This window comes from Eucalyptus grandis, chromosome 6 (assembly GCF_016545825.1).
Source record: "Eucalyptus grandis isolate ANBG69807.140 chromosome 6, ASM1654582v1, whole genome shotgun sequence".
NCBI lineage: Eukaryota > Viridiplantae > Streptophyta > Magnoliopsida > Myrtales > Myrtaceae > Eucalyptus > Eucalyptus grandis.
Window position 1 is genome coordinate 41,686,065 of NC_052617.1, and position 21,782 is coordinate 41,707,846.

The 21,782-nt window shown below is 40.3% G+C and overlaps 2 protein-coding genes and 1 long non-coding RNA gene across 6 annotated transcripts; 1 reads left to right on the forward strand and 2 right to left on the reverse strand.

Annotated features, from left to right (window-relative positions):
- Positions 1 to 453: 453 nt before the first annotated feature.
- On the reverse strand, positions 454 to 1,217 carry LOC120294755. Its single transcript, XR_005552055.1, has 2 exons — positions 1,128 to 1,217; positions 454 to 1,033 (listed from the first exon to the last, which is right to left on the reverse strand). It is a non-coding gene; the product is annotated as an uncharacterized LOC120294755 (long non-coding RNA).
- A 512-nt stretch (positions 1,218 to 1,729) lies between these two features.
- LOC104452021 (palmitoyl-acyl carrier protein thioesterase, chloroplastic-like) lies at positions 1,730 to 3,418 on the reverse strand. The gene is made up of 5 exons (XM_039314575.1): positions 3,351 to 3,418; positions 2,941 to 3,054; positions 2,635 to 2,860; positions 1,848 to 1,916; positions 1,730 to 1,786 (listed from the first exon to the last, which is right to left on the reverse strand). The coding sequence occupies exons 1-5, from the start codon at positions 3,416 to 3,418 to the stop codon at positions 1,730 to 1,732; spliced, it is 534 nt and encodes a 177-aa protein (XP_039170509.1).
- Positions 3,419 to 18,119: 14,701 nt separating this feature from the next.
- On the forward strand, positions 18,120 to 21,342 carry LOC104449852 (E3 ubiquitin-protein ligase At1g12760). Of its 4 annotated transcripts, none has more exons than XM_039315936.1 (5): positions 18,120 to 18,209; positions 18,952 to 19,647; positions 19,812 to 19,937; positions 20,026 to 20,317; positions 20,578 to 21,342. In XM_039315936.1, the coding sequence occupies exons 2-5, from the start codon at positions 18,974 to 18,976 to the stop codon at positions 20,755 to 20,757; spliced, it is 1,272 nt and encodes a 423-aa protein (XP_039171870.1). In that variant the 5' UTR covers positions 18,120 to 18,209; positions 18,952 to 18,973; the 3' UTR covers positions 20,758 to 21,342. The 4 variants fall into 4 exon arrangements, with proteins under 4 accessions (XP_039171870.1, XP_039171869.1, XP_010062439.2 ...); XM_039315935.1 differs by lacking the exon at positions 18,120 to 18,209 and adding an exon at positions 18,223 to 18,425 and having other exon boundaries at positions 18,762 to 19,647; XM_010064137.3 differs by lacking the exon at positions 18,120 to 18,209 and adding an exon at positions 18,223 to 18,425.
- Positions 21,343 to 21,782: the final 440 nt, after the last annotated feature.

Consider the following 21,782-nt stretch of genomic DNA (forward strand, 5'->3'; position numbering starts at 1 on the left):
TGGACTTTCATGTCCTGTGCAAAGTCAAGTGATCCAAAGCTTAAATAGGACATGGCATCCCAAGTCAAGGAGAATTAATCTTCATACAGTGCATCCTTTGAACGGTGCCCTGCAGTTCCCAATTGTATCATTATCTTCAAAAGTCAAAAACCCGACGGAGCTACACCGTTAGAGTATAATCTGACGGCGCTGCTGATTTCTCGGCATATATATCGAAGAGGATAGTTTATGACAATTCCATGTACATACAGCGACTGTGAAAGAAAAGGATATGGCAAAATAAAATTTCTTATGCCACTGTGTTTACCGGGGGAAGGTACAATCTAGTAAAGTTTTAACTGCTGATTCTTGCTTATGAAAGGGTGAGCGGTAAATGAGGAAAATCTCTCTCTCTCTCTCTCGAATAATTTGAATAGTACACGTATATTTAAAAATCACATTTGCTGTATATCATAACGTAAATGAAGCCTTTATTTGTATGCCAGAAAATGTTAAAGAGGAACTGAAACATATGGTCGTCAGAAAGTATTGAAAGTCCTTCAGGCGATGGTAGAAAATTCGACCCAAATGAGGTCTTGGACTCTAACCCACGGCGACAGACAAAGCCAAGAAATGGTCATGGAAATGGCTCAAGTCCTTGTACAGTCATCTCACTTATATAGTTACAGAAAGTAACAGAACAAAACACGAAGGAAGAAATTATCAGAACAATACTTAAAGATAACAGAGTCTTAGACTTATTTTGTGCGATCTTTATTCAGTTTCAGATGCAAAGTTCGATCTGATGTACTGCACATGGCATTTTGAATAGACTTCAGTTTCTAGCATCGATTTCTTCAACTGCAAGAAACTGATGTGCCGTCGGTCAGGTGAAGAGTGCAGCCTTTAGGAGCGAGGCAGCAGTTGCACTGGGGACTCAGGTGCTCATCCCCAGTGGACGGGCACGTCATATAGTCCACATCCAAGCAGACCAGTGGACAAGCTACGGCGCTCATCACCATCGTCCCGGGATTCATTCCCAGCAGGATTGCGCCTATCAAGAAACAAAGAAGGAAAACGCGGACTTCATTCCCACTTTTTTTCATTCAGTCTTGAAGAAAGGTTCGTTGAACAATAGTAAGACTCACCGCATAAGAGGAGAAGCGCCAGACAACATGCATTGCTCCGAGCCATGATGTTCCAGATGAGTTTTCTGGTAGCACTTCACTGCGATCGTGCTTTTATAGCCAAAATGAAAGCCCAAAGTCAATGATTCTTATCGTTTCCATCGGAGTAGTAGCCGTATGGGGCTCGAAGTCTGCATATCTACGCAGAAAGATTTGACTTTGCTGACGATTTAAAGGTGTTATACAATGGAGACGGGTTCAAGTTTGTGCTTTACTTCAGCTCCGGCGGCTTCCAAATTCAACACCAAACGCTAAGCTCATGGTACTAGCGGATCATTGATGATGTTTGTCATGTATTGAAAAAATAGGAAAATTTACCTAAAAAGTCGTGACCTTGACGGACAATTTCATAAATTTTGAAAAAAATTCTGAATTGTTTTTATAAAATTTTTAATTTGTCCTAAAAAGTCGTCTTGATTGCATCCAAAGAGAAATATAATAAGAAAAATATAATTGGTCAACGGTCATATTTACATCATAAAATTAATATATTCAATATAAATATGAGAAATTTTAATTTTAGATATATGTACACAAATTAATGAATTTTCCACAATTTTTTTTCACGAGAACCTTATCGTATAGTGCGAGGAACACCCTGACGAGCAGATGGTCGTTCCCTAGAGTTACAGGGATGAAAAAAGCCGTGGAAACCGAGAGATACAGAAACAAGAAACTCACCTCAAGAATCCAGTTGATGTACTTGACATTGTTCACGTGGTGGTTCACGTCCAGATCGTACCATCTTGCCTGGAGAATCCAATTATAAGGAAATAGAGCACAACAAAAATCGAAATGCTACTAATCAAAGCAATCGAGTCAGGACGAGTTATTGCATGGTAAAAAAACCAAAACTCTTCCTAGTCGATGGACGTTTCAAGTTATTGGCGAGCTTCAAATACTGTTGTTAATATGGGTGCAGCCGTAAGTTGTTTGTTAGGTAACTGGTTGATAATTTATCGACATTGTAATGAATTTTACAATGTTAGTTGCTTGTCAGCTTCACTGGTTATTGAGTTCACGACATACCGGCTTTTTTACAATTAAGTTACCAAGATTTGTTTTAGCTAATCTTCTCTTGTCTGAGCTATTTACGGGCATTTTATTGGTCTTTTAGGAATTACCAACTTTTGGAATAACCAGCCAACATTTTTCTTATGAAGTTATCAATATTTTTAAGTGGTTGAGAACTATTATATCAAATTCCCAACTTTCTTTTGAGTTAGCCATCAATTTCTCTTTTCATTAAGCTGAGCAACTAGTTTGAAACTACCAACTCTTATTTAAGCGTATGTTGGTGACTCAATAATAATTGGTATATAAAACTATTTGGCAATTTAATAGGATAGAGGCAAAGTTTGCGAAGTAAATTTTCTTTTAAAGTTGGTTATTTGAAGTAAATGCCGGTAATTTGTCAAGCTGAGCGACTAGTTTGAAACTACCAACTTTTTAGAAATATATTAATTACGGAAAAATTCCGCGTTTCACCACCTCGGGACGCTACAAAGTAGGAATCACTTGCAGCCAACCCTGTTCGAACGTAATCTGCTGTCTCTGCATCAAGTCGCTGCAGTTTCGTGCCGTCCATGTTGACCACAGGACTGCGGTTCACTGTATGAACTTCAATCTCCCTTCTTATCTCCTCTGTGAAATTTGAGAGTCTCCTTGTTTCTTTGTTCATCATGACTGTTACCCTGAAATGGTACAGAATATACACTGAAAGGAAGGTGGAAAGAGCATGTTTCCCCAGAATCAGTGCACATCACGGACATACCATATTGCTTTCACCATAGTTTTTCCGGTTGCCGGATCACGAATGAACCACTCTCGCCGCATACCGTGCCTCTCAGATGCAAACATCCAAGTGTCTAATTCAATAACACTGTTCCTGTAAACATTAGAGGAAAGAACATGCCGGTGTTATCATCAACAAGTGATTCACAATCCACACATGATCTTTTCCATTTTGGTTATAAACTTGAGGGATGTAAGTTATGCTATATTTTGCTTAGGGCGTAAAATCAGGGACTGAACTGCAGCCCTTGTTAATATATCGGGATACGACCCTATCCCGTCACAGAATCTTGGAACTTCACCCAGTACAGGAGACTTGAACCATCTTCTGGACATGACAAAGTTGATGCCTTTAGTGTATCAAATATGCTCATCAGAATGGCCAATTACCAGAGAGGATAGGCATCGACCACGATCTGCATTTTACATATCACCCACACTAGGTTCCTCTTACACATCTCTGGTGTGCAGCCAAAACCATCAGCCAGTAACCCCCATACTCTTGCCGTGGTTCAGTGCCGTTTCTTTCGCCATGCAAAAGCAGAGAAATGAGCTTGAGAGGAAAAGGGCAAGTGAGCTTAAAAAAAAAAAAGAAAAAAAAGTGAAAGAGACTCCAACCTGCAAGTAGTTCATTAGGGCCTCCATGGTTACTCTACAATTAATGCGTACCTCGTATGATCTAACCGGGAAACTTTGTTGGAAAACAAGCCCACCCTGCAGCATTCTTCCCTCGAAAGGGTTGAGCGTAATGTCGCATTGCCTACCTTTTATATAAGAAAGTATTGAGACCGACATAGCCATCCTGTTGATAATGGAAAGGAACACACTACTGAAATCCGGTGGCTCGGTGACTTTCCTCTTAGGAAGAAGCGTTGTCTCATTTTCACACTTCGGATTCTGCGCTGATTCGACTAGGTTGATGTGTAGTTCGCTGTTTCTAAGATGACATCAGGCTTGTATTGCTAGTGTCAAACTTCTGGGCGGAGCTGAATTCGCCTCTTTTCCAAACTTACTTGGTTTACGTGTTCTTACCCCACAATTCAAATTCACTGATTCTTAAGCCGATGAGGGAATAGAAGGTAAAATTGTCATCATCAATGTCCAAGTCGCTGCCACGGATCTACTGATGAGAACTGAGTGGTGTTTTATGTGATTTCCTCTACGTAAGCTGCATCAATTAAGCACTTTTATGAAGATCAGTTTATTCTACATGTGTTATTGCAAGGACGATACAATATCTGAATCATAACAACAACGCGGAAATTTAAGGGGAAGGCATGATTTGTTTTTGGAACAATCTGCAAACATGAACTTAGTCTATTTAGCGGAATTGTCGCCTGCCCAATCTGCTAAAGTTCAAGCTTTTACAAGAAAACTAGCGAGCTACACCCACCCCGGGAAAAAAGAATTAATACTTGGCATAATCATAACAAACATAAGCTTCATCCTGAACACGGGTTCAGTTCCAAACAAATTCCACGGAATAGCAATAACTGAAGCAAAATTAAATAAAGGGGGAAAAAAAGCAGATGAACTCAAATAAGAAAATAGCTGTTATATGGTGGTCCATGAACCTTTTTGTACTGATTTGTTTATTGGAAAGCAGTTTTGTTCAGAAAGTTAAACACGGAAGTAAGAAGTAAGTCAAGTCCATCTTTCGCTAGAAAACCAAAAAATGACTTAAACAAAGAAGAGAAGTCTCTTACTTGGTTGAGGCAAGTTTGAGGCAGGACTGAAGGTGTTGTGGCATTCTTATACAGGCATTGGCATTGGCATTGAGAGGGTTGTACTGTGGTCCTGTCCTGGAGGCAAGGCTCTCTCCCCCAAGAATTGGTACAAACAAGCCATTTCCCAAGAGCCAGAGTTCTATTCATTAAGGGCCGTGCTAACAAGGGTCCCTAGATATTTGGGAAGCATACCTAATACGAGATAACTTGATTTTCAATAGAGTCGATCATACACAACGTGGAAGAAGCCAACAGATTGAAAACGGCAAAGCTCCTTTAATTGAATGTTCATAACAAGTGACCCCGAGATACTCATTCACAAAACCTCGAGTACAATCTGTTTTTGTTTGCACTCCTTCAACTACAGTTGCTTCAGGGTTCGATTTAGCCCATATGGTCCTTGTTGGAATGTGTCTCTTGCTATTAATTAGTGTTAGCTATTGCTGCTATTAATTAGTGATAATTGTATCGATTAGCTACCAACTACCTGTTAAATAGGTCCTAATTGCAATTGGGTTCCTAATGTTTATAAATAGAGACTTATTGTGTCTTTAGAGATAAACTAATACATGCGTCGGTATTTTTTAACATAGTATTAGAGCCAAAAGGTCCTTTAACTATTTACCTTGGGTGATTTTCTAGTCTTTCCCTTTGATCATTCAATCGTTATGTCAAAAGAATCATCAACCACCCAATCTAACCTCCCATCACTTCTCACAAAGTCCACTGAACCTCTTCCTATTCAGATCACTTCCATAAAGCTGAATGGAGATAACTTTCTTTGGTGGTCTTAATCCGTTCGAAAGTACATACGAGGCAAAGGAAAGATTGGCTATCTAACTGAAGATATCACAAAACCAGAAACAAATGACCTCACTTGGGCTATCTGGGATGCGGAGAATTCGATGATTACAATGTGGCTGACCAACTCCTTGGAATAAGAGATTGGTGCAAATTGTCTGGGCTATCATACTGCTAAGGAACTCTAGGATGATGTGTGTGAGATATATTCAAATTTGGGTAATCAATCTCAAATCTACGAGTTAACATTGAAACTGGGGAAGAAGCAGCAAAGAGAGGAAATTGTCACAGAATACTTTCACACTTTGAAACGTGTGTGACAGGAGCTGGATTTATTCAATGACCATGAGTGAATGTGTATTGAAGGTGATAATCGGTATTGGAAGATTGTAGAAGCATAACATATCTACGCTTTCCTAGTAAGGATGAGTTTGATGAAATTTGGGACAGAATATTTGGGAAACAGCCTCTTCCACCTATAGAAAAGGTCTTCTCAGAGGTTCGGAGAGAAGAAAGTAGATGAGGAATAATATTGGGCAAGGCAACTACAGCTGAAAGGATGGACCATTAGAAGGTTGTGATATCCCAAAATTTGGCTCATACTTCAAAAAATATGAAATGTTTATTTCATCGATAAACTTATGATTATTTTACTCTGAACTAATCACTCACAAATTAACTAATCTATTAACTAATCTATTAGGTGAAACCGTAAAGAGTTAAAAAGCAAAAGACCAGATAATTTAATCAGGGATCGACCGCTCAACCATAAGGATCAACAAGAGTCAATACTATACTGTTATAAATCAATTAGCAAACGGATATAAATCAATTCGACGGAAGTGCGTAGTCGATTTGTGAGTGATTCCTCACGATTACAATACTTGGCCCGAATGACAATAAACCGATTTTCTATTGATCTTGTACTCAAATATGTGATTGAACCCTCGTGATTACATGACCACCGAAGGTCGTTCATGATTTGAAAATATACAAACGTGGATCGAAAATTATCAACCATGGGTCAACCGCGTGAGAACCCCTAAAAGTCACCCAATATTTTAGGTCGTACCAAAGTTGCATTTGATCGATTTTAATCATAAAATTTAATTCGATTTCTAATATCGAACTTTTAAGAATTTCAAGATTAATTTATTGGACGTTGCTTATTGTCCGTCTAATTACCGGTAAGTCCAAAATTTTTGAAAAATGAATAGTCGAACGATAATTGGAAACCAGAAAGGGAACCGAACCCAAGAGCAAAATTGGAAAATTTAGACAAAAAGTATGTGAAATGTCCAAAATGCTCTTGCATTTATGGATTAGAGGACAAAAGAAATAAAGGAAAAGAGGAGAAGATTTTAGGAGATTTTCTTGGATTGCCAATGATGAAAATTTTGGAAAAATCTCAAGAAATCTCTCTCTCTCTCTCTTCTCCCCTCATTCCCCTCATTCTTTCCTTCAAGTGACCTTAGCCCCCTCCCCTCCATTTTCTTTTTCTTCTTCTCCTTCTTCATCTCCATTTCCTCCATTTTCGCCCACCTTTGGCCGTTCCTCACCGCCGTCCACCCGCGCCGTGTTCGCTATTCCTTGCGCCATCTCCACCGCCGCAAGCCACCACCACCGAACCTCCACCAAGCCACCTCAAGAAAAGATGGCCGTGAGCCTTAAGCTCACCAAGCTACACCATTCATGCAACCATTCGAGCCGCAAATATCACGTCCTCGATGCCGTCCCACCACTATCGCTGCTGGAAAACCCATAAGTTAACTCATAATCCTTAATTATGAAGTTAATTGCATTTAGGGGTAAGACCAAATTATGGTTAATGGCAGTTAGTGTTAGTTAGTAATGGTTAAGTATGGATTAGATTAAGGTTAAGGTAGATTTGTCCTAATTAAAGACAATGAGTTTAAGTAACCATGATTAGTTTAAGTAACTAGGTGAGGTTAAGTAATTGTAGTTAGTGTAAAGTAACCATGGATGGGTTAATCAACCGTAGTTAATTTAAAATAACCGTAATTAGTTTAAAGTAACCGTGGTTGGGTTGTTTAACCATAGTTGATTTAAATTAATCGTAGTTAGTTTAAATTAACCATAGTTACTTTAATTAATCATGTTTAGATTAATTAAACGTGATTAGCCTAATTGATCGTAGTTAGTTTAATCAATTGCAATTAATATTAATTAATCACAATTAGATTCATTGCAACGATTAATTTTAATGAATTATAGTTAGTCTTAATTAACTGTAGTTAGTGTAATTTTTTTGGTCAGTATAGTTAGTGTAATTAATCACTATTAGCTTAATTAATCTCATTTAGCGGTAATTAATCACAATTAGTGGAAATTAGTGACGGATTAGAAATTAAGTAGAATTTTATGCTTGATTTATTGTGTGAATGCATAATTATGACTATCTGAGCTGTTAATGTTATGTTGTCGATTGCCCAAATCATAAGTTTAAGTGCTATTTTCAAAGAAGGTTTATTTGAAAATAAAATGACAAATTTTGAGGTGTCATGTTTGGACGCCGTGTTTAATGTACATGACCATGTGCGATTATTTTATCGGAATTTTAAATGTAAAGATTTTCCGAAATTTATTATTTAAGTATGAACTCTTTTATACTAAGCTAATTGATGGCAGATAAAAATTGTGCTTGAATGTTGGCATGTTTATGTGGTTACTTAATTGAATTCGTCACCCAACGAGAGTTTGGGGATGATGCTCAATATTTATCGAATGCCCGGTGAGGACCCAGATGCCAAGTCGCGATTGAGACCGGATCGATGCTCCTCATGGAATGCCGTCTAGGTGGGGGTTCTAAACGATGCCATGCTCGATGGGGCGGAACGATACCTGATCATGCCGAAAGACCACCAACTCATATATTGACTATGGCTTGAAGGGTTATAATAAACAAAACACGTGTAAATAATTGTAATGCATTACACCTGATTATGAGGTAAAATTGTGAGGCACGGTATGGGATGGGCCAAAATAGGTTTTTCCTTATAATCAGGACTCGTGTAGATGCTTGGTGCATGAAAGTTATGTATTCTGGTTATTAATCATGCTAGTTACATTAATAATGGCATATGTGATGTACTAATATACAGAAGTGTACCAAAACAAGGTAAGATTGTCTACCGTTGCATGTTTAGGCGGTTTTCTAGGCAAATTTGCATCCTAATTGAGACTTAGGCTATTAACTCGCTGAGATTTATATGTTGTTGTTAACTATTTTCAGGTCCGTAGTGTAAAGAATCGTCGTGTGGGGTTTGGGGTCCTAAAGGACCAAGATGCGGGTGTGCCTAGCATCACTTTTAGTCAGCCTCATAGTTAGTGAAATTTGGGTTAACCCTAACCCTACAAGTTTTTGAGATTGTCGGTAAGAAGTGGCTGTAGAAAAGCTTGTAATTATTAAACTTCATAGAGTTAATAATTTATAAATTAAAGTGCTATTTTGGTAATAATTTATAAATTAAAGTGCTATTTTGGAATGTTTGCAGTGTTCTTACTATCCTTGTTATTTGTTGTTTGACCGAGTGTTGTTTATATTAAATGCTTCCGCTTGTATTTAATCAAAAGATAAAAGACGGGGTCGATGACGAGTCCTGGGATGTCGCAATTTAATCTACCATCGTGGGATGTTCGCACGCTTGGGGTTCAAGGGCGTGACAAGGGTTTAGCATTAGCTACCTCCAAAGACAAGAAGAATCGTGTTCCTGCAACAATAGTTTCCAAGGTAAATGCAAGCAAAATCCCTACCAACTTACAAAGATGAGATGAGAAACCCCATATTTGGTGTGATGTCTGCAACAAATCCCATCATACACAGGAGACCTGTGGAGGATTCATGGCCGACCTGCTTCGTTCAACGGTGATAATAAGCCATCTTAGCTTGTGCCTCCTATAGCTAATGAGGCAACTGCATTCACTTTCAGCAAAGAACAACTAAACCATCTTCTGCAGCTACTTTAGGTTGGGTCCATATCGGGTAATCCTACTACTTCGATTGCCCACCAAGGTCGAAACCTAAAAGCCTTCTCTTGTTGTTCATATCTTGTACCTTGGATCATTGATTCAGGAGCATCAGACCATATGACTAATATTCCATATCTGTCCACATCTTATGTTACTTGTCCCGGCAACCAAAAAATTCAGATTGTTGACAAGAGTTTTTCGTTCATTGCAAGCAAAGGATCGGTACTACTTTCTGATTCTATTACACTTGATAATGTACCGCATGGTCCTAAGTTAGCTTGTAACCTATTGTCTATTAGTAAACTTTCTAAAGAGTCTAACTTTCATGTTATCATTTTTGCTTCCCATTGTGAGTTTCAGGATCATATCTCGGGGAAGACAATTGGCAATGCTAGAATGAGGGATGATCTCTACTATTTTGAGGAGTTTGTCTTTGATGAAAAAGCTCAAGCATATGGAACTTTCAGTTCTTCACTTGTTCAAGAAAAAATTATGGTTTTGCGCCATAGATTGGGCCATCCTAGCTTTGGATACTCGAAACATTTGTTTCCTTGGTTGTTCAGAGGTGTGGATGTTTCTTCATTACACTATGACAATTGTCTTTTTTCTAAAAATCATTGTACTCATTATAGTACAAATCAGTATAGTACATCGTCGCCATTTTATTTAATCCATAGTGATGTTTGAGGTCCTTCACCCGTGCCAACAAAAATTGGGAAACGATAGTTTATCACTTTTATAGATGATCATACTCATTTATGTTGGACATACTTGATGAGTGCCAAGTCTGAATTCAAGTCCCTATTCTAAACTTTTTTATCAAATAGTTGTGACCAATTCCACACTATTATTAATATTCTTCATACAGATAATGATACTGAGTATTATAACCAATTTTTGGGTGTTTTTTGAGAGGAAAAGGCATCCTTCACCAATCAACCTGCCGAATGACACTGCAACAAAATAGTATTGCTGAGCGCAAAAATCGCCATCTCCTTGAAGTATCCCGCGCCCTTAGCTTTTCAATGCATTTACCTAAATACTTCTGGGGTGAAATTCATGCGACTATTAAATATGACTTAGCCGACGGATTATTACGTCGCTTCTACATGCATGTAAATGAGTTAAATCTCGATGAACTCATCTTTCTCATCAAAATGATGATGGAGACAAAGTGTGGTTGAAACAGTACTCGTGCAGTGGCAGGGCAGTTAATAAATAAATTTATAGATTGAAAAAATTGTCGATACAATAAAGGGTCCTATTTTCGTTCATCCTCAGAATCGTGGGAAATTCCTCTAATCCGTATTCCGTTTGGCGGATTGTAAGCGTGAGCATTACCCCTATTTATATTCAATTGAGTCTGCATGTGGGTCGTGTTCCAAAATTGTGAGTCACCAACCAGAGACTCAGTTGGACACTTCTCTGATTCGCAGTGGAGGAAAACATAACCTTGATAGCTTTAGGTTATAGATATGTCATCTCCATCTTTCTTTTCTGGGTTAACCTTTAGAAGATGTTCTCGGAACGAGTCGGATCATTACAAGTTAATGTAACTGTAGTAAGAACTCATAGCTATATTCCCTATTGTTTCAAAACGAAGTCGATGAAGAAACAAAATAGGCTGACATTCTAACGCACAAGAAGGTGGTGTTTGGGTACCAAGGGTTTGGTGGTGCTGTTACGTTCCTTGGCAGCAGCATGTGCAACTTGCTAAAAGTTCAGATATGCATATATGGTACGGTGGATGCAGAATTTCTGCCCGATCTGTTAAAGTCCTTGCTATTTCTGATCCATTTCCAAGAAGCACCAAGTGATCAAATTCGATTCCTTCATCCGCGTCACTGTCCAGGTACCTCTCTCACTACTGTCAATGGAGACCGCAATGAACTGTCCCTCCCACAGTCTCTTCGGAACTCTTTATTCGCACTATGAAGCTCATTGTTCTCCAATGTCGACCGAGGAACACCCCTGACGACCCAGAAGTTTGTTCCGTAGAGAACGAGATAAAACTGTTGAAACTGAAGTTGTAGAGAGAAAGAATTAACCTAATAATCCAGCTGATGTACTTGACATTGTTCACATGGTACTGGACATAAAGATCATTCCACGTTGGCTGGAGCATTGAGCGTGCAAAAAAATAGAGGTCACTTGCACTAGCCCGTTGTAAGAAAAGAGAGCACGACAAGAATTGGAATGCTACTATAAGCTATCAAGTAAAGAAAACTGGAAGCACTTACAGCCAGCCCTGTTCGAATGTAATTTGCTGTCTCGGTATCTAGTTGTCGTAGTTGTGTATTGGTGGTGTCAATAATTGGATCGCTGTGCATTGCATACTTCCATCTCCAGTCTTATCTTCTTGTCAAGGTTGAGCACGATAGTATATAGAAAGAGACCTCTAACTGGAAAACAACTCAAACAAAGAAGAGAAGTATCTTTAATTGACTCGCAAGCTTAATTAAGCCGGCAGATTATGGCATTCATATATAAGCATCAGGCATCCTTCTTGTTGTGCTGTCCTGGAAGCTGTGTCCCTAGAACAGGTAGACTCCAGGTAGCCATTCCCAAGAGCCATTTTCTTTCCTGTAAAGAAGTCCTAAGAGCCATTTAGACATCCTTTCACTCTATTTTGGTTTCTTTCCCTTAAACCATGCGTGTTTCATAGTTCAATTTGGTTCGTGCAGGTAAATTTTCAATCTTATCCCATAAATTGGATTATAAAAATTTTCCTCCAATACCACGACCGCAAAACTTAAACTGAACCTGTAAGTTCATTTTGCAATTGGTCCTAGGTATTGATGGATGATTGCTATATTTACCTTGTCACGCCCCGAACCTCGAACGCGTCAACATCCCACCATGGTCATTCCAATGCGACATTCCCAGGTAGTATCGCCGACCCCATACATTTATTAATGCGCAAGCGGAACGCATTATAAAACCCCTGACAATAAAATACGGGATAGAAAAGCAGGAAGCAAAACCACAACATAACACTTCCATAATTCAACAGAATTACAAACAGAGGTTTACGGCCAAAAGTCTACAAAAGATCGGCTCTTAAAAATGAATTGTCCTACGACCTACAAGTCGGACACGTTCTCCAATCTTATGACTTCACCTCTACAACTCCTCAAGGCCAACCAAAGCTATCTGGTAGCTCCGTCCACCAGGGACCTGAAATTTTGATCCCACAACCAGGATGAGACGATGTCTCAGCAAGTTCAACCCCCTAAACCCCTATTAGAAAGAAAATACGCCCGGTGGCCTAGCCACATCACACGAAGACTTACTCGCCTCAGCCTTCATCCGCAGGTTAGCACAATTTATATAATTCAACCACGTACAATTATGATAACCAAACAACCATGGCACAATCACATTATCAAAACAATTCAACCACTTGGATCGTCTCAGCGATCAATCGACTGGGCCGATTACATGTCATTCTAGCAAATAACTCATTGCTCTCAATCCCGGCCCTATAGGAAGGTTTAACAAACAGTGGCAATCACGGCCCCACTCGACACAACCTTTAATTAGGTGGTCCATCACGGCCTCACTGGGCACGACCTCTAATAGATGGTCAATCACGGCCTCACTAGACACGACCTCTCCTAGGTGGTACATCACGGCATCACTGGGCACAACCTCTCATAGGTGGTTCATCACGGCCCTATTAGGCACGACCTCTCATAGGTGGTCCATCACGGTCTCACTGGGCACGACCTCTCATAGGTGGTTCATCACGGCCCTATTAGGCATGACCTCTCATAGGTGGTCCATCACGGCCTCACTGGGCACGACCTCTAATAGGTGGTTAATCACGGCCTCACTGGGCACGACCTTTCCTAGGTGGTACATCACGGCTTCACTGGGCACGACCTTTCCTAGGTGGTACATCACGGCCTCACTCGGCATGACTCATAATAGGTGGTCAATCACGGCCAATCTCCCATCAATTTCTACACTTAGGATTTTATAAATTAAAAAAAAAAAAAAAAAAATCTCTATTTATCACAATCACACTCCATTTGCCACAATCAATCATCAAATTCAAATTATGAATACACACAATAATGATCAAAGACGAAATTTCGAGAGAATAAGGTTCCCAAATAATTTTCAGAATTTATTAAATAATTAAATTTATTCCGAAAATTAATTAAATAATAATATCCATATATTTCACGATCCACGCTCAATCTATAATATCCAACCATCAATTTCGAAATCCGAACGCACAACAAATGATCGACACGAAATTCTAAGAATCGGGTCAAAAATAATTTTTCCATTTTTTTAATAATAATATTTTAATAATTTTGGAATATAATATAATATTATAAACTCCAGAATTCGAAATCATTAAATAATTCAAAAGTAAAACCCTATTATGTCACATCAAGACTTTATATTAAAATAAACATACTTAACTTTAAACTAAACACACTTTAACTTAATTAAACATCTTAATATAATCCTCAACCAAATAAACTAATCTAACCACCTAAACTTACTTAACTTAGACTAAGCACACTTAGGGCATCATTAACCGTCTAATCAAGGTTTAGTGAGCTAAACTCACCGGATTAGTGAGCCGAGCGGACCAAAACGACGAGGGCGACGCAATGATCGACTTTCCTCAAGGCGGGCCGAGCATCCGGGCTCGGGAAGACGGCCAAAACGGGTCACGAGCGGGCTGCAATACCCATTTTTTCCAGCTTCTGGTTGCGGCTGGACGGTGGCTGATCGGCGGCAGTTCAGGCGCGGGGAACGGCGGAGAAGAGGGGCGGCAGCTCGCCGATGGCTCACGGCGGCCTAGCGGGGTCTCCGACGACGGCTAGTAGCTCGGGACGACGGTGGTGACGGGCTGGTGCGAGCGGAGCGGAGCGGAGGGGCGAGGCGCACGCATGCGAGCGTGGGGCGTCGCGCGGTGGCACGGCGAACGGCGACGGGCGGGCTGGCTCGGCGGCGACGAATGGCGGACGACGAGCGGCGAAGGGGCGGCGTCGAGCAGCTGCTGGCCGGCCGGATTCTCTCTCCCTCTCTTCCCATTTCGGAATCCAAGGAGCTAGAGGTTGAAGATGATGTTGATGGGTGGCTTTTTGAGATTAAATCTCAACCCTCCACTTGTCAAGCTCCCATCACTTGGCTCTAATCACCATGACATCATCCCATGTCATCTTTCACTCACTCAAATCCTCCACAACTTCTCCAATGGTTGCACTTTCATTTTCCGTCGGGGTCCAATTCTCGTACATCTAATTTCTTCAATTACCATCAAGTCTCTTCCAATTGAGTCCAAATTAAAGTCGATAAAATTAATTCAATGTCACCACACTTCAATTCACATCTTCACTTGTCCATAGAACCAACTTAAGTCCAAAAAGCAAGACTAAATGCGGGCCTACTAATTTCTCGAGCCAAAATAGCCATTCTCGGATTTAATTTCTGAAAAATTCTGATTACATGAAAAATCTTCCGAAGGTGAGTTAATATTCCTAAAATGATTTGTGACACACCCTGACTTCAAATTTCTGAATTCGATCTCAATTCCAGGGTTAATTTCACTTTGGCACGATACTAGCACGGCCCAACCTACCGGGTAGCCTTTAGAGATTTTCATGCATTTGACCTGTAGTTGATCATCTCAAGCCACAATGTACATCTTTGAAACATTGGCGACTTTCGATTGTCGGGGTAATCTCAAGGTTTCAAATACGAACACAGGGTACCCAATCGAAAGAAAAGTCGGTCCAGTGCCGATCGACACGAATTGTGCGATCTGGTGGAATCACCCACACCTGATCGCATACTTTTGTCGAGTCGACCTATCTCCAATATTTAATCGATTTTAATTGTGCCGTAATGACCCTTGCAGACTAGCTCGGTCGAAAGGTCGCTTCCTGATCAAATTCTCGAGTCTAATGCATTAGAAACTCTTAACAGCTTCATCCGATAGACTAGTTTCCACATGAGTGGCCAACTCAAGGAAAAGAACTATATGCGTGCCAACGAAATGCCCGTCTCAATTTATTGAAAATAGAATCAGAAAATCGGGATGTCACATACCTCATCTGAAAAACAAAAGCAATATTTTCATGGACTTTTATGATTTACTCTTCTAGCAGGAACCAAAAGGACAGCGAGTGGCATATCCTAAGGGAGATGAGCTCTATCATATCATACAAGGTCGGGAACATTCATTTAACTATAATCTTTGCAACCCATTTTCCTGTGGTGATCTCACTATTAGGTTGAATCATGGGCACAGTGTATAAGATCAAAATCGAAAATGGAAACTACAATTTGGCCTATCAGGACACTTTTTCACCTTAGATGTCCTAGAACATTGTTCAAGTGGATAGAGCTGCTAAAGAAACAGCAGTTGCTTGATGCACTAATTATTGAAAAAGCAGAGATATTCCCTGGATGGTGAGTAAACTGATAACTCAGATCTTCTTTATTATTCATTTTGTGCCCTAAATTGCGACAGTCCTTTGGCGTTGTTGAGTAGGAAGCCTGCAAATAGTCCTTGACTATAACCTAACATAACTTTCCAGGATAGCTACACTGATAATGACAAAAAAATTTCAAGCCGAAGCCATCATCAGGTTTCAGCAAGGTTTGCTCCAAAGACAAAGTCGAACTAACCGTCTGATAAAACAAACTACACAATGGTAACAAAATGAAGCCATTCATCTTCTTTGTTTTTAATCTTTTGAGATCAGATAGTTATTAACTTTAGTGTATTCTCTTTCAACACATATTCAAGCAAAGACTTTCCACCGTGGGAAGAGGGGGGGCGGTAGGTGGGGGGTGTGGATCCTGGAAGTGGTTTGACAGTAAGGCAAATCAGCAGCATTTCTCTATCGCCTAGGCCTAATTGGTGAATCACCAAAATGCATTGCACTCTCAGGCTTCATTGTCTTTCCCAACAAGCGTTCACAGAAATGCAAGTAAAGGCGCAAGGCCACTTTGAAATAGCTAGGTGCATTCAAACATCAAATGATCAATGAGACCAGCAATTTACATCTGATAGAGAAGCCAGAGTGCATCTAGAAATGCTGAAATACTTCAGACACAAATCACCAAGTTAAAATAGGAGGATGGTGAGAGACATATTGACCTTTGAGTGATTCTTCTATGATTGAGAACCGTACAGTTATGATGTTTAAACTTTATTGAAATGACAAGAGTTGATCTGTCTTTTACTGATTTTGGTTATCTTTTTCGTTTCTTAGCAAATGCCTCATGCACATGCCTCACTGCGATTGGAACAGGGTATCCACTGCATTCGCACCGAACGCTAGACCAATAAGTCAATCCCTTTATCATTCAAAAGCTATGGTTCTGGTGAAGAACATCAAAAGGAGCAGTCTGGGTGATCAACGGTCGGAATGAACGATCCACAGAGCTGACAATGGGCTTGAACGGATCCTGTTTTGTGAGTGGAAAGACACGATGATGATGAAAAGAGCACATGACCTGCGACGTTACGTGCTGCCAACTGTACTTGATGAATTGAAGAACAATTCAATCGAGTAGCGACGTAGCTGCAAAACCCACCACTCTTTAAACATATTTGACTCTTTTTTTTTTTTTTGGTCAGTCCTACTCTATTCCTACTCTACACTCACTGCGGACTTGCGCCCGCCTCTTGCGGGCGTGGAGTCGCAACCCACTTTCAAACTTACGCGTCCCTATCCCCATCCCCTCGGAAGGTGGGATTTGAATCCCTCACCTCCCCATTCCATGTTAGAAGGGTGGCCACTAGGGCGAACCCCAATGGTTAACATATTTGACTTTACCAACCACATTTTCGGTCTTCGAGCCCCTCAACTCAAATTAAATTATTCAAAGGCCACGCAAGCAGGTGGTTGACTTATCAGCCCCAATTATTTCCATTTTATGTCCCTTAGATAAAATAACAAATACCCGTTTCTCATCTCGATGTAGGAAAAGTAAAGAGACCGTTACACGGCATTAATAATCAATATCCGATTTCTCCAGGTGATTACCCAATATACATTCTATTTTTATAAGCACGTACCATCACTTTTGAAATTCATATTCCTATTCCCTACAGAAAATCATACAAATCATCTCGAACGGACCATGCTCATAACGTACAAGAAAGAACTAGTTATTCCTAAATAAAGGGAAGCATGATCATTTTCGGTGTAGCCACTCCCTTCTTTTACTCCTTAAGTAATCTCGATTTCACGATTTAAATATATAATATTCGTGGTAAAACCCAAGTTCCATAGCATCAAAGAAGAATTATCGCAATAATATATAATTATATAACAAGTACCAAAAATCTCGATTACTTCAATTTCCAACTTCTTTTAATTATTCTTTAAACCAATCAAGCAAATCTCGAATTCAGTACTCGATAAAACCTCGGCCTTTTTAAGATATAGATAACTTGGACCGTAAAAGCGCGTAGGCCGTCAGATTTAACGGGTGGGACCCGCCCCCACTTCGACAAAAGAAGAGTAGCTCAAGCGGTGGAAAGGACCGGGGGCTGTTAGAACAGTCCACAACCCGGTCGGGGCGTCCGTGGCCGTCCGTCCCTCTCTAATCCGACGGACCAGACGTCTCGCTCGGTCACCGCCACGCCCCGTGCGCTGATCTCGTCTCTCTCTCTCTCTCTCTCTCTCTCTCTCTCTCGTTCTGAACAGGAAGCTGACGTCATATATGCTCTGAGAAATGTGAATTCGAGGTGAGTGGTGCCCCCCCCCTCCCTCCTCGCTCGATCTCCAGTCCACTTCGCCGAGCTGCGTTCGCTCTCTCCTTCTTCCTCTTCCTCCGTCTTGGTGGGTTGATGCGAATCTGGGTAATCGATGGCATTCGTGATTTCCGACGTGCGGCTCTTCTTGGAAATGATATGACCGGCCGATGATGCGCATCGAATCTTGATTTTGCGAATTCTGCTCAGGTGATCGCTTTGAGACCTACCATGATGTTGATTCATCGTGCAGTTTCATGGGTTAGCATGAATTTTTGTAGGAATTAAGGGGTTTCCACGAAAGACCGGGTCTTTGATTTTCAGTCTGGTTCCTTTAGTATTGTAACTTTTTCGTCTTTGAATAGGTTTAGGATGCATCTCGAACCTCTGCGGTTCTCCGATCGGGTCTTGGGTTTTACATGGTCCTGGCATTAGGTTTTAGTGTTTCTTTTAACTCTCTGATTGCTGTTCTTCTTTAATTGCTGTTTCCTGAGTTTAATGAGCTCGTGGTAATGATAATTATGATATCTATTGCTCCTATTCTAGAGGTTTCTTAGAAGAGAAGCTCGATGATCGGTTTATTTGTTGACATTTGCTGAATGCCAAGAGTCAGGAGTTCTGTTGAAAGATGATAAAATTTTCATATGTTTTTGAGCTATTATTCATTGGAGCAAGTTCAATAAGACAGGAAGCTCGTGACTTATAACTTACTATGTTGGACACTCCTGCCATATAGGTTTGTCTTTGGGTCGACTTAGATGGATGTTGGAGCTCCCGAACGACATAGAGATAGTCAGATAGATCGGTATCCTTTGCTAATGGAACAAGTGGAGAGTAGTAATGGTCATCAGCACATAATTGATGTAGAGAGAAATGGGGACGCCTCATTGACAGCATCTCATGGTGATCAGCAACGCAGGGTAGACTTGACAGAGGATGAGGATGGACTTTCGCCTAGCATGCCAGCCCCTGCGGATCAAACAACTGTAAATTCATCAAACAGATTGAACTCCGTGAATTCCTCTAGCACGAGAAGGAGTGATGATTACCACCAGCATCGAACAAGTCCATTGAATTCTGGACTATGGATTTCAGTGGAGTTAGTTGTCACCGTGGGTCAAATTATAGCATCCATGGTAGTTTTGTCATTGTCAAGACATGAAAATCCAGAGGCTCCACTATTTGCATGGATTGTAGGTTATGCATCTGGTTGTGTGGCGACGCTGCCTATTCTTTACTGGCGTTATCGTTCTGGCAACCGTGGTAGTGATCAGCAGTCCAGTCGATCCCATCAAGGGACTTCTCATAGCAGTCAATCAGAGCCTAGATCTTATACAGCCATCTCTGTCACACAGTCCACAGATGAGGGCAATCAACATTCTGAAGAATCGGCATCATGGAATGGCCAAATTGCAGACACTCTGAGTTCACGGTAAAGTTCAATCGTTTCTTATGCTGCTCATGAATGATGATTGCTTCTCATCTATTCAAATTGAATTTCAATTTTCACGTTGTGGGATTATTGGCATCATTCAGAATAACCTAGTCTGTACAATCTATGATAGATGGAATCAACAGCTAATTTCGTTTTTGCAGAATTAGTGGGCTGGTGGACCATTTCAAGATGGCCTTAGACTGTTTTTTTGCTGTATGGTTTGTTGTCGGCAATGTGTGGATTTTCGGAGGTCACTCTTCACCTTCTGATGCTCCAAAACTGTATAGGTACCAATTTATAAGGACACTGTTCTGTTCTGTCTATACATGTAATTGATGTGCTTGACGAAATATATGTGTTGTGGCCCTTTTGCAGGTTATGTATAGTATTTCTAACTTTTAGCTGTATTGGATATGCCATGCCTTTTATACTATGCGCAACAATTTGTTGCTGCCTACCTTGCATAATGTCTGTTCTGGGCATCCGAGAAGACTTTTCACAGACAAGAGGAGCCACCTCAGAATCCATCAATGCTCTTCCTATCTACAAATTCAAGGTGAAGCAAGACTTAAATGCTGACGGCGAGGAATTTATCACAGGAGGAAGTGAAGGTGGGGTCTTAGCTCCAGGGACAGAAAAGGAGCGTTTCTTGTCGGGAGAAGACGCAGTAAGCATAAAACCCACTTATGTCCTCCCATTCCAATTCTGGATTTCAAGCACCCTCCTGCTGAATTTTGACCTATAATGTAGGGCTAGCATTTGATTTCGTGTCCTAAAAAGAAAGGCCTTGCCTCACATCTGCTTATATGTTCCTTAACATGGTGAAATTATCATGATAGCAGCAAGTGGCAAATGCTTACTATCGGCAGCTAGGCATGATATTTATCTTCAAGCAGACAAAGTGATGTCGCCATTGTATTTGTGCAGGTTTGCTGTATTTGCTTGTCAAGATATGCAGATAACGATGAACTAAAAGAGCTACCTTGTCACCATGTCTTCCACGTTGAGTGCATTGATAAATGGTTAAAGATCAATGCTTCATGCCCCCTCTGTAAAAGTGAGATTAGCGAGAGCAGTGGGCTTTCGCAATCTGACAGAGACAGCTAGAACTGAGGACGAGTTTCAAGTAGCTCAAGAATTTGCATAAGGGAGCTGCCCATGAATGTGCCAACTACAATGTTTGCTCATCGGACTTGCGATGAAACAGGGCCTCTTCGCAGAGACGTGTATTAACTTGGCACAGGTAGCAAGAGGTTATATCTGCAAAGAGGTTCTCTTGGGACGTGTCGGATGATTTACCGTTGCTACACTACACTATGGAGAAGTGAATCTTTTGCTTGGGAGTGGTCCCACCTTCTCAGGACATGTAAATGTGTGAGGTCGAAGTTGAATGCTCGGCTCATACGCCGGGTCCCGTGAAACGATCTGGGGGTGCTGCAATGGCAAAGGAATCTTTGCGCACAGATCCTATCTCAGGATAATGGTAATGATGTATATAGCTTGTTCGAAAATACAGTACATGGTGTATTTAATCGCGTAAATTGCGATAAACTGTAACTATTCATCGTGTCATGTTCTCCTATTTTGGAGCCCTAGAGTGGCCATGCTTAAGATAGATGGAGGACCTCAGTACTTTTGCTGTTACAGACAGTTACCCAAGGCTGATCAATAAATAGCTAGCATCGTGCGTAATCAAAGTTGTAGCAATATGCTAAAAAATTGCTGATATTTGCAGAGAACAACTTAGGTTTTATCTTTTCTTTTAAATAAAAAGATTGAAGACAGATGAGCAATAGAATTTGGAAGAACGTGATGGAGAAAAGCTGATAATGGATAGAGCAATAGCAATTTAGCCTTTGGTTTTTTTTAAGATTCTGTTTGTTTTTTGGAAAATATTTTTTTAATATTGATCACTTATATCAATTCAAATAATTAGTTAATGAAAAGTTCTCTCCATCCCTTGCAATTATGCATGTCTAAATATTTTTATGAACGTTAAAAATATCTCTTATTTATTAATTTTTGGAAAAATCCCAAATAGAGGCTCAAAGTAGCTTTATTTCTTCAAAAGAAGACCTGAAGTGGAGTCTATCTCAAATAAGACTCTAAAGTAGTCATTTAGTCTCAAAAAG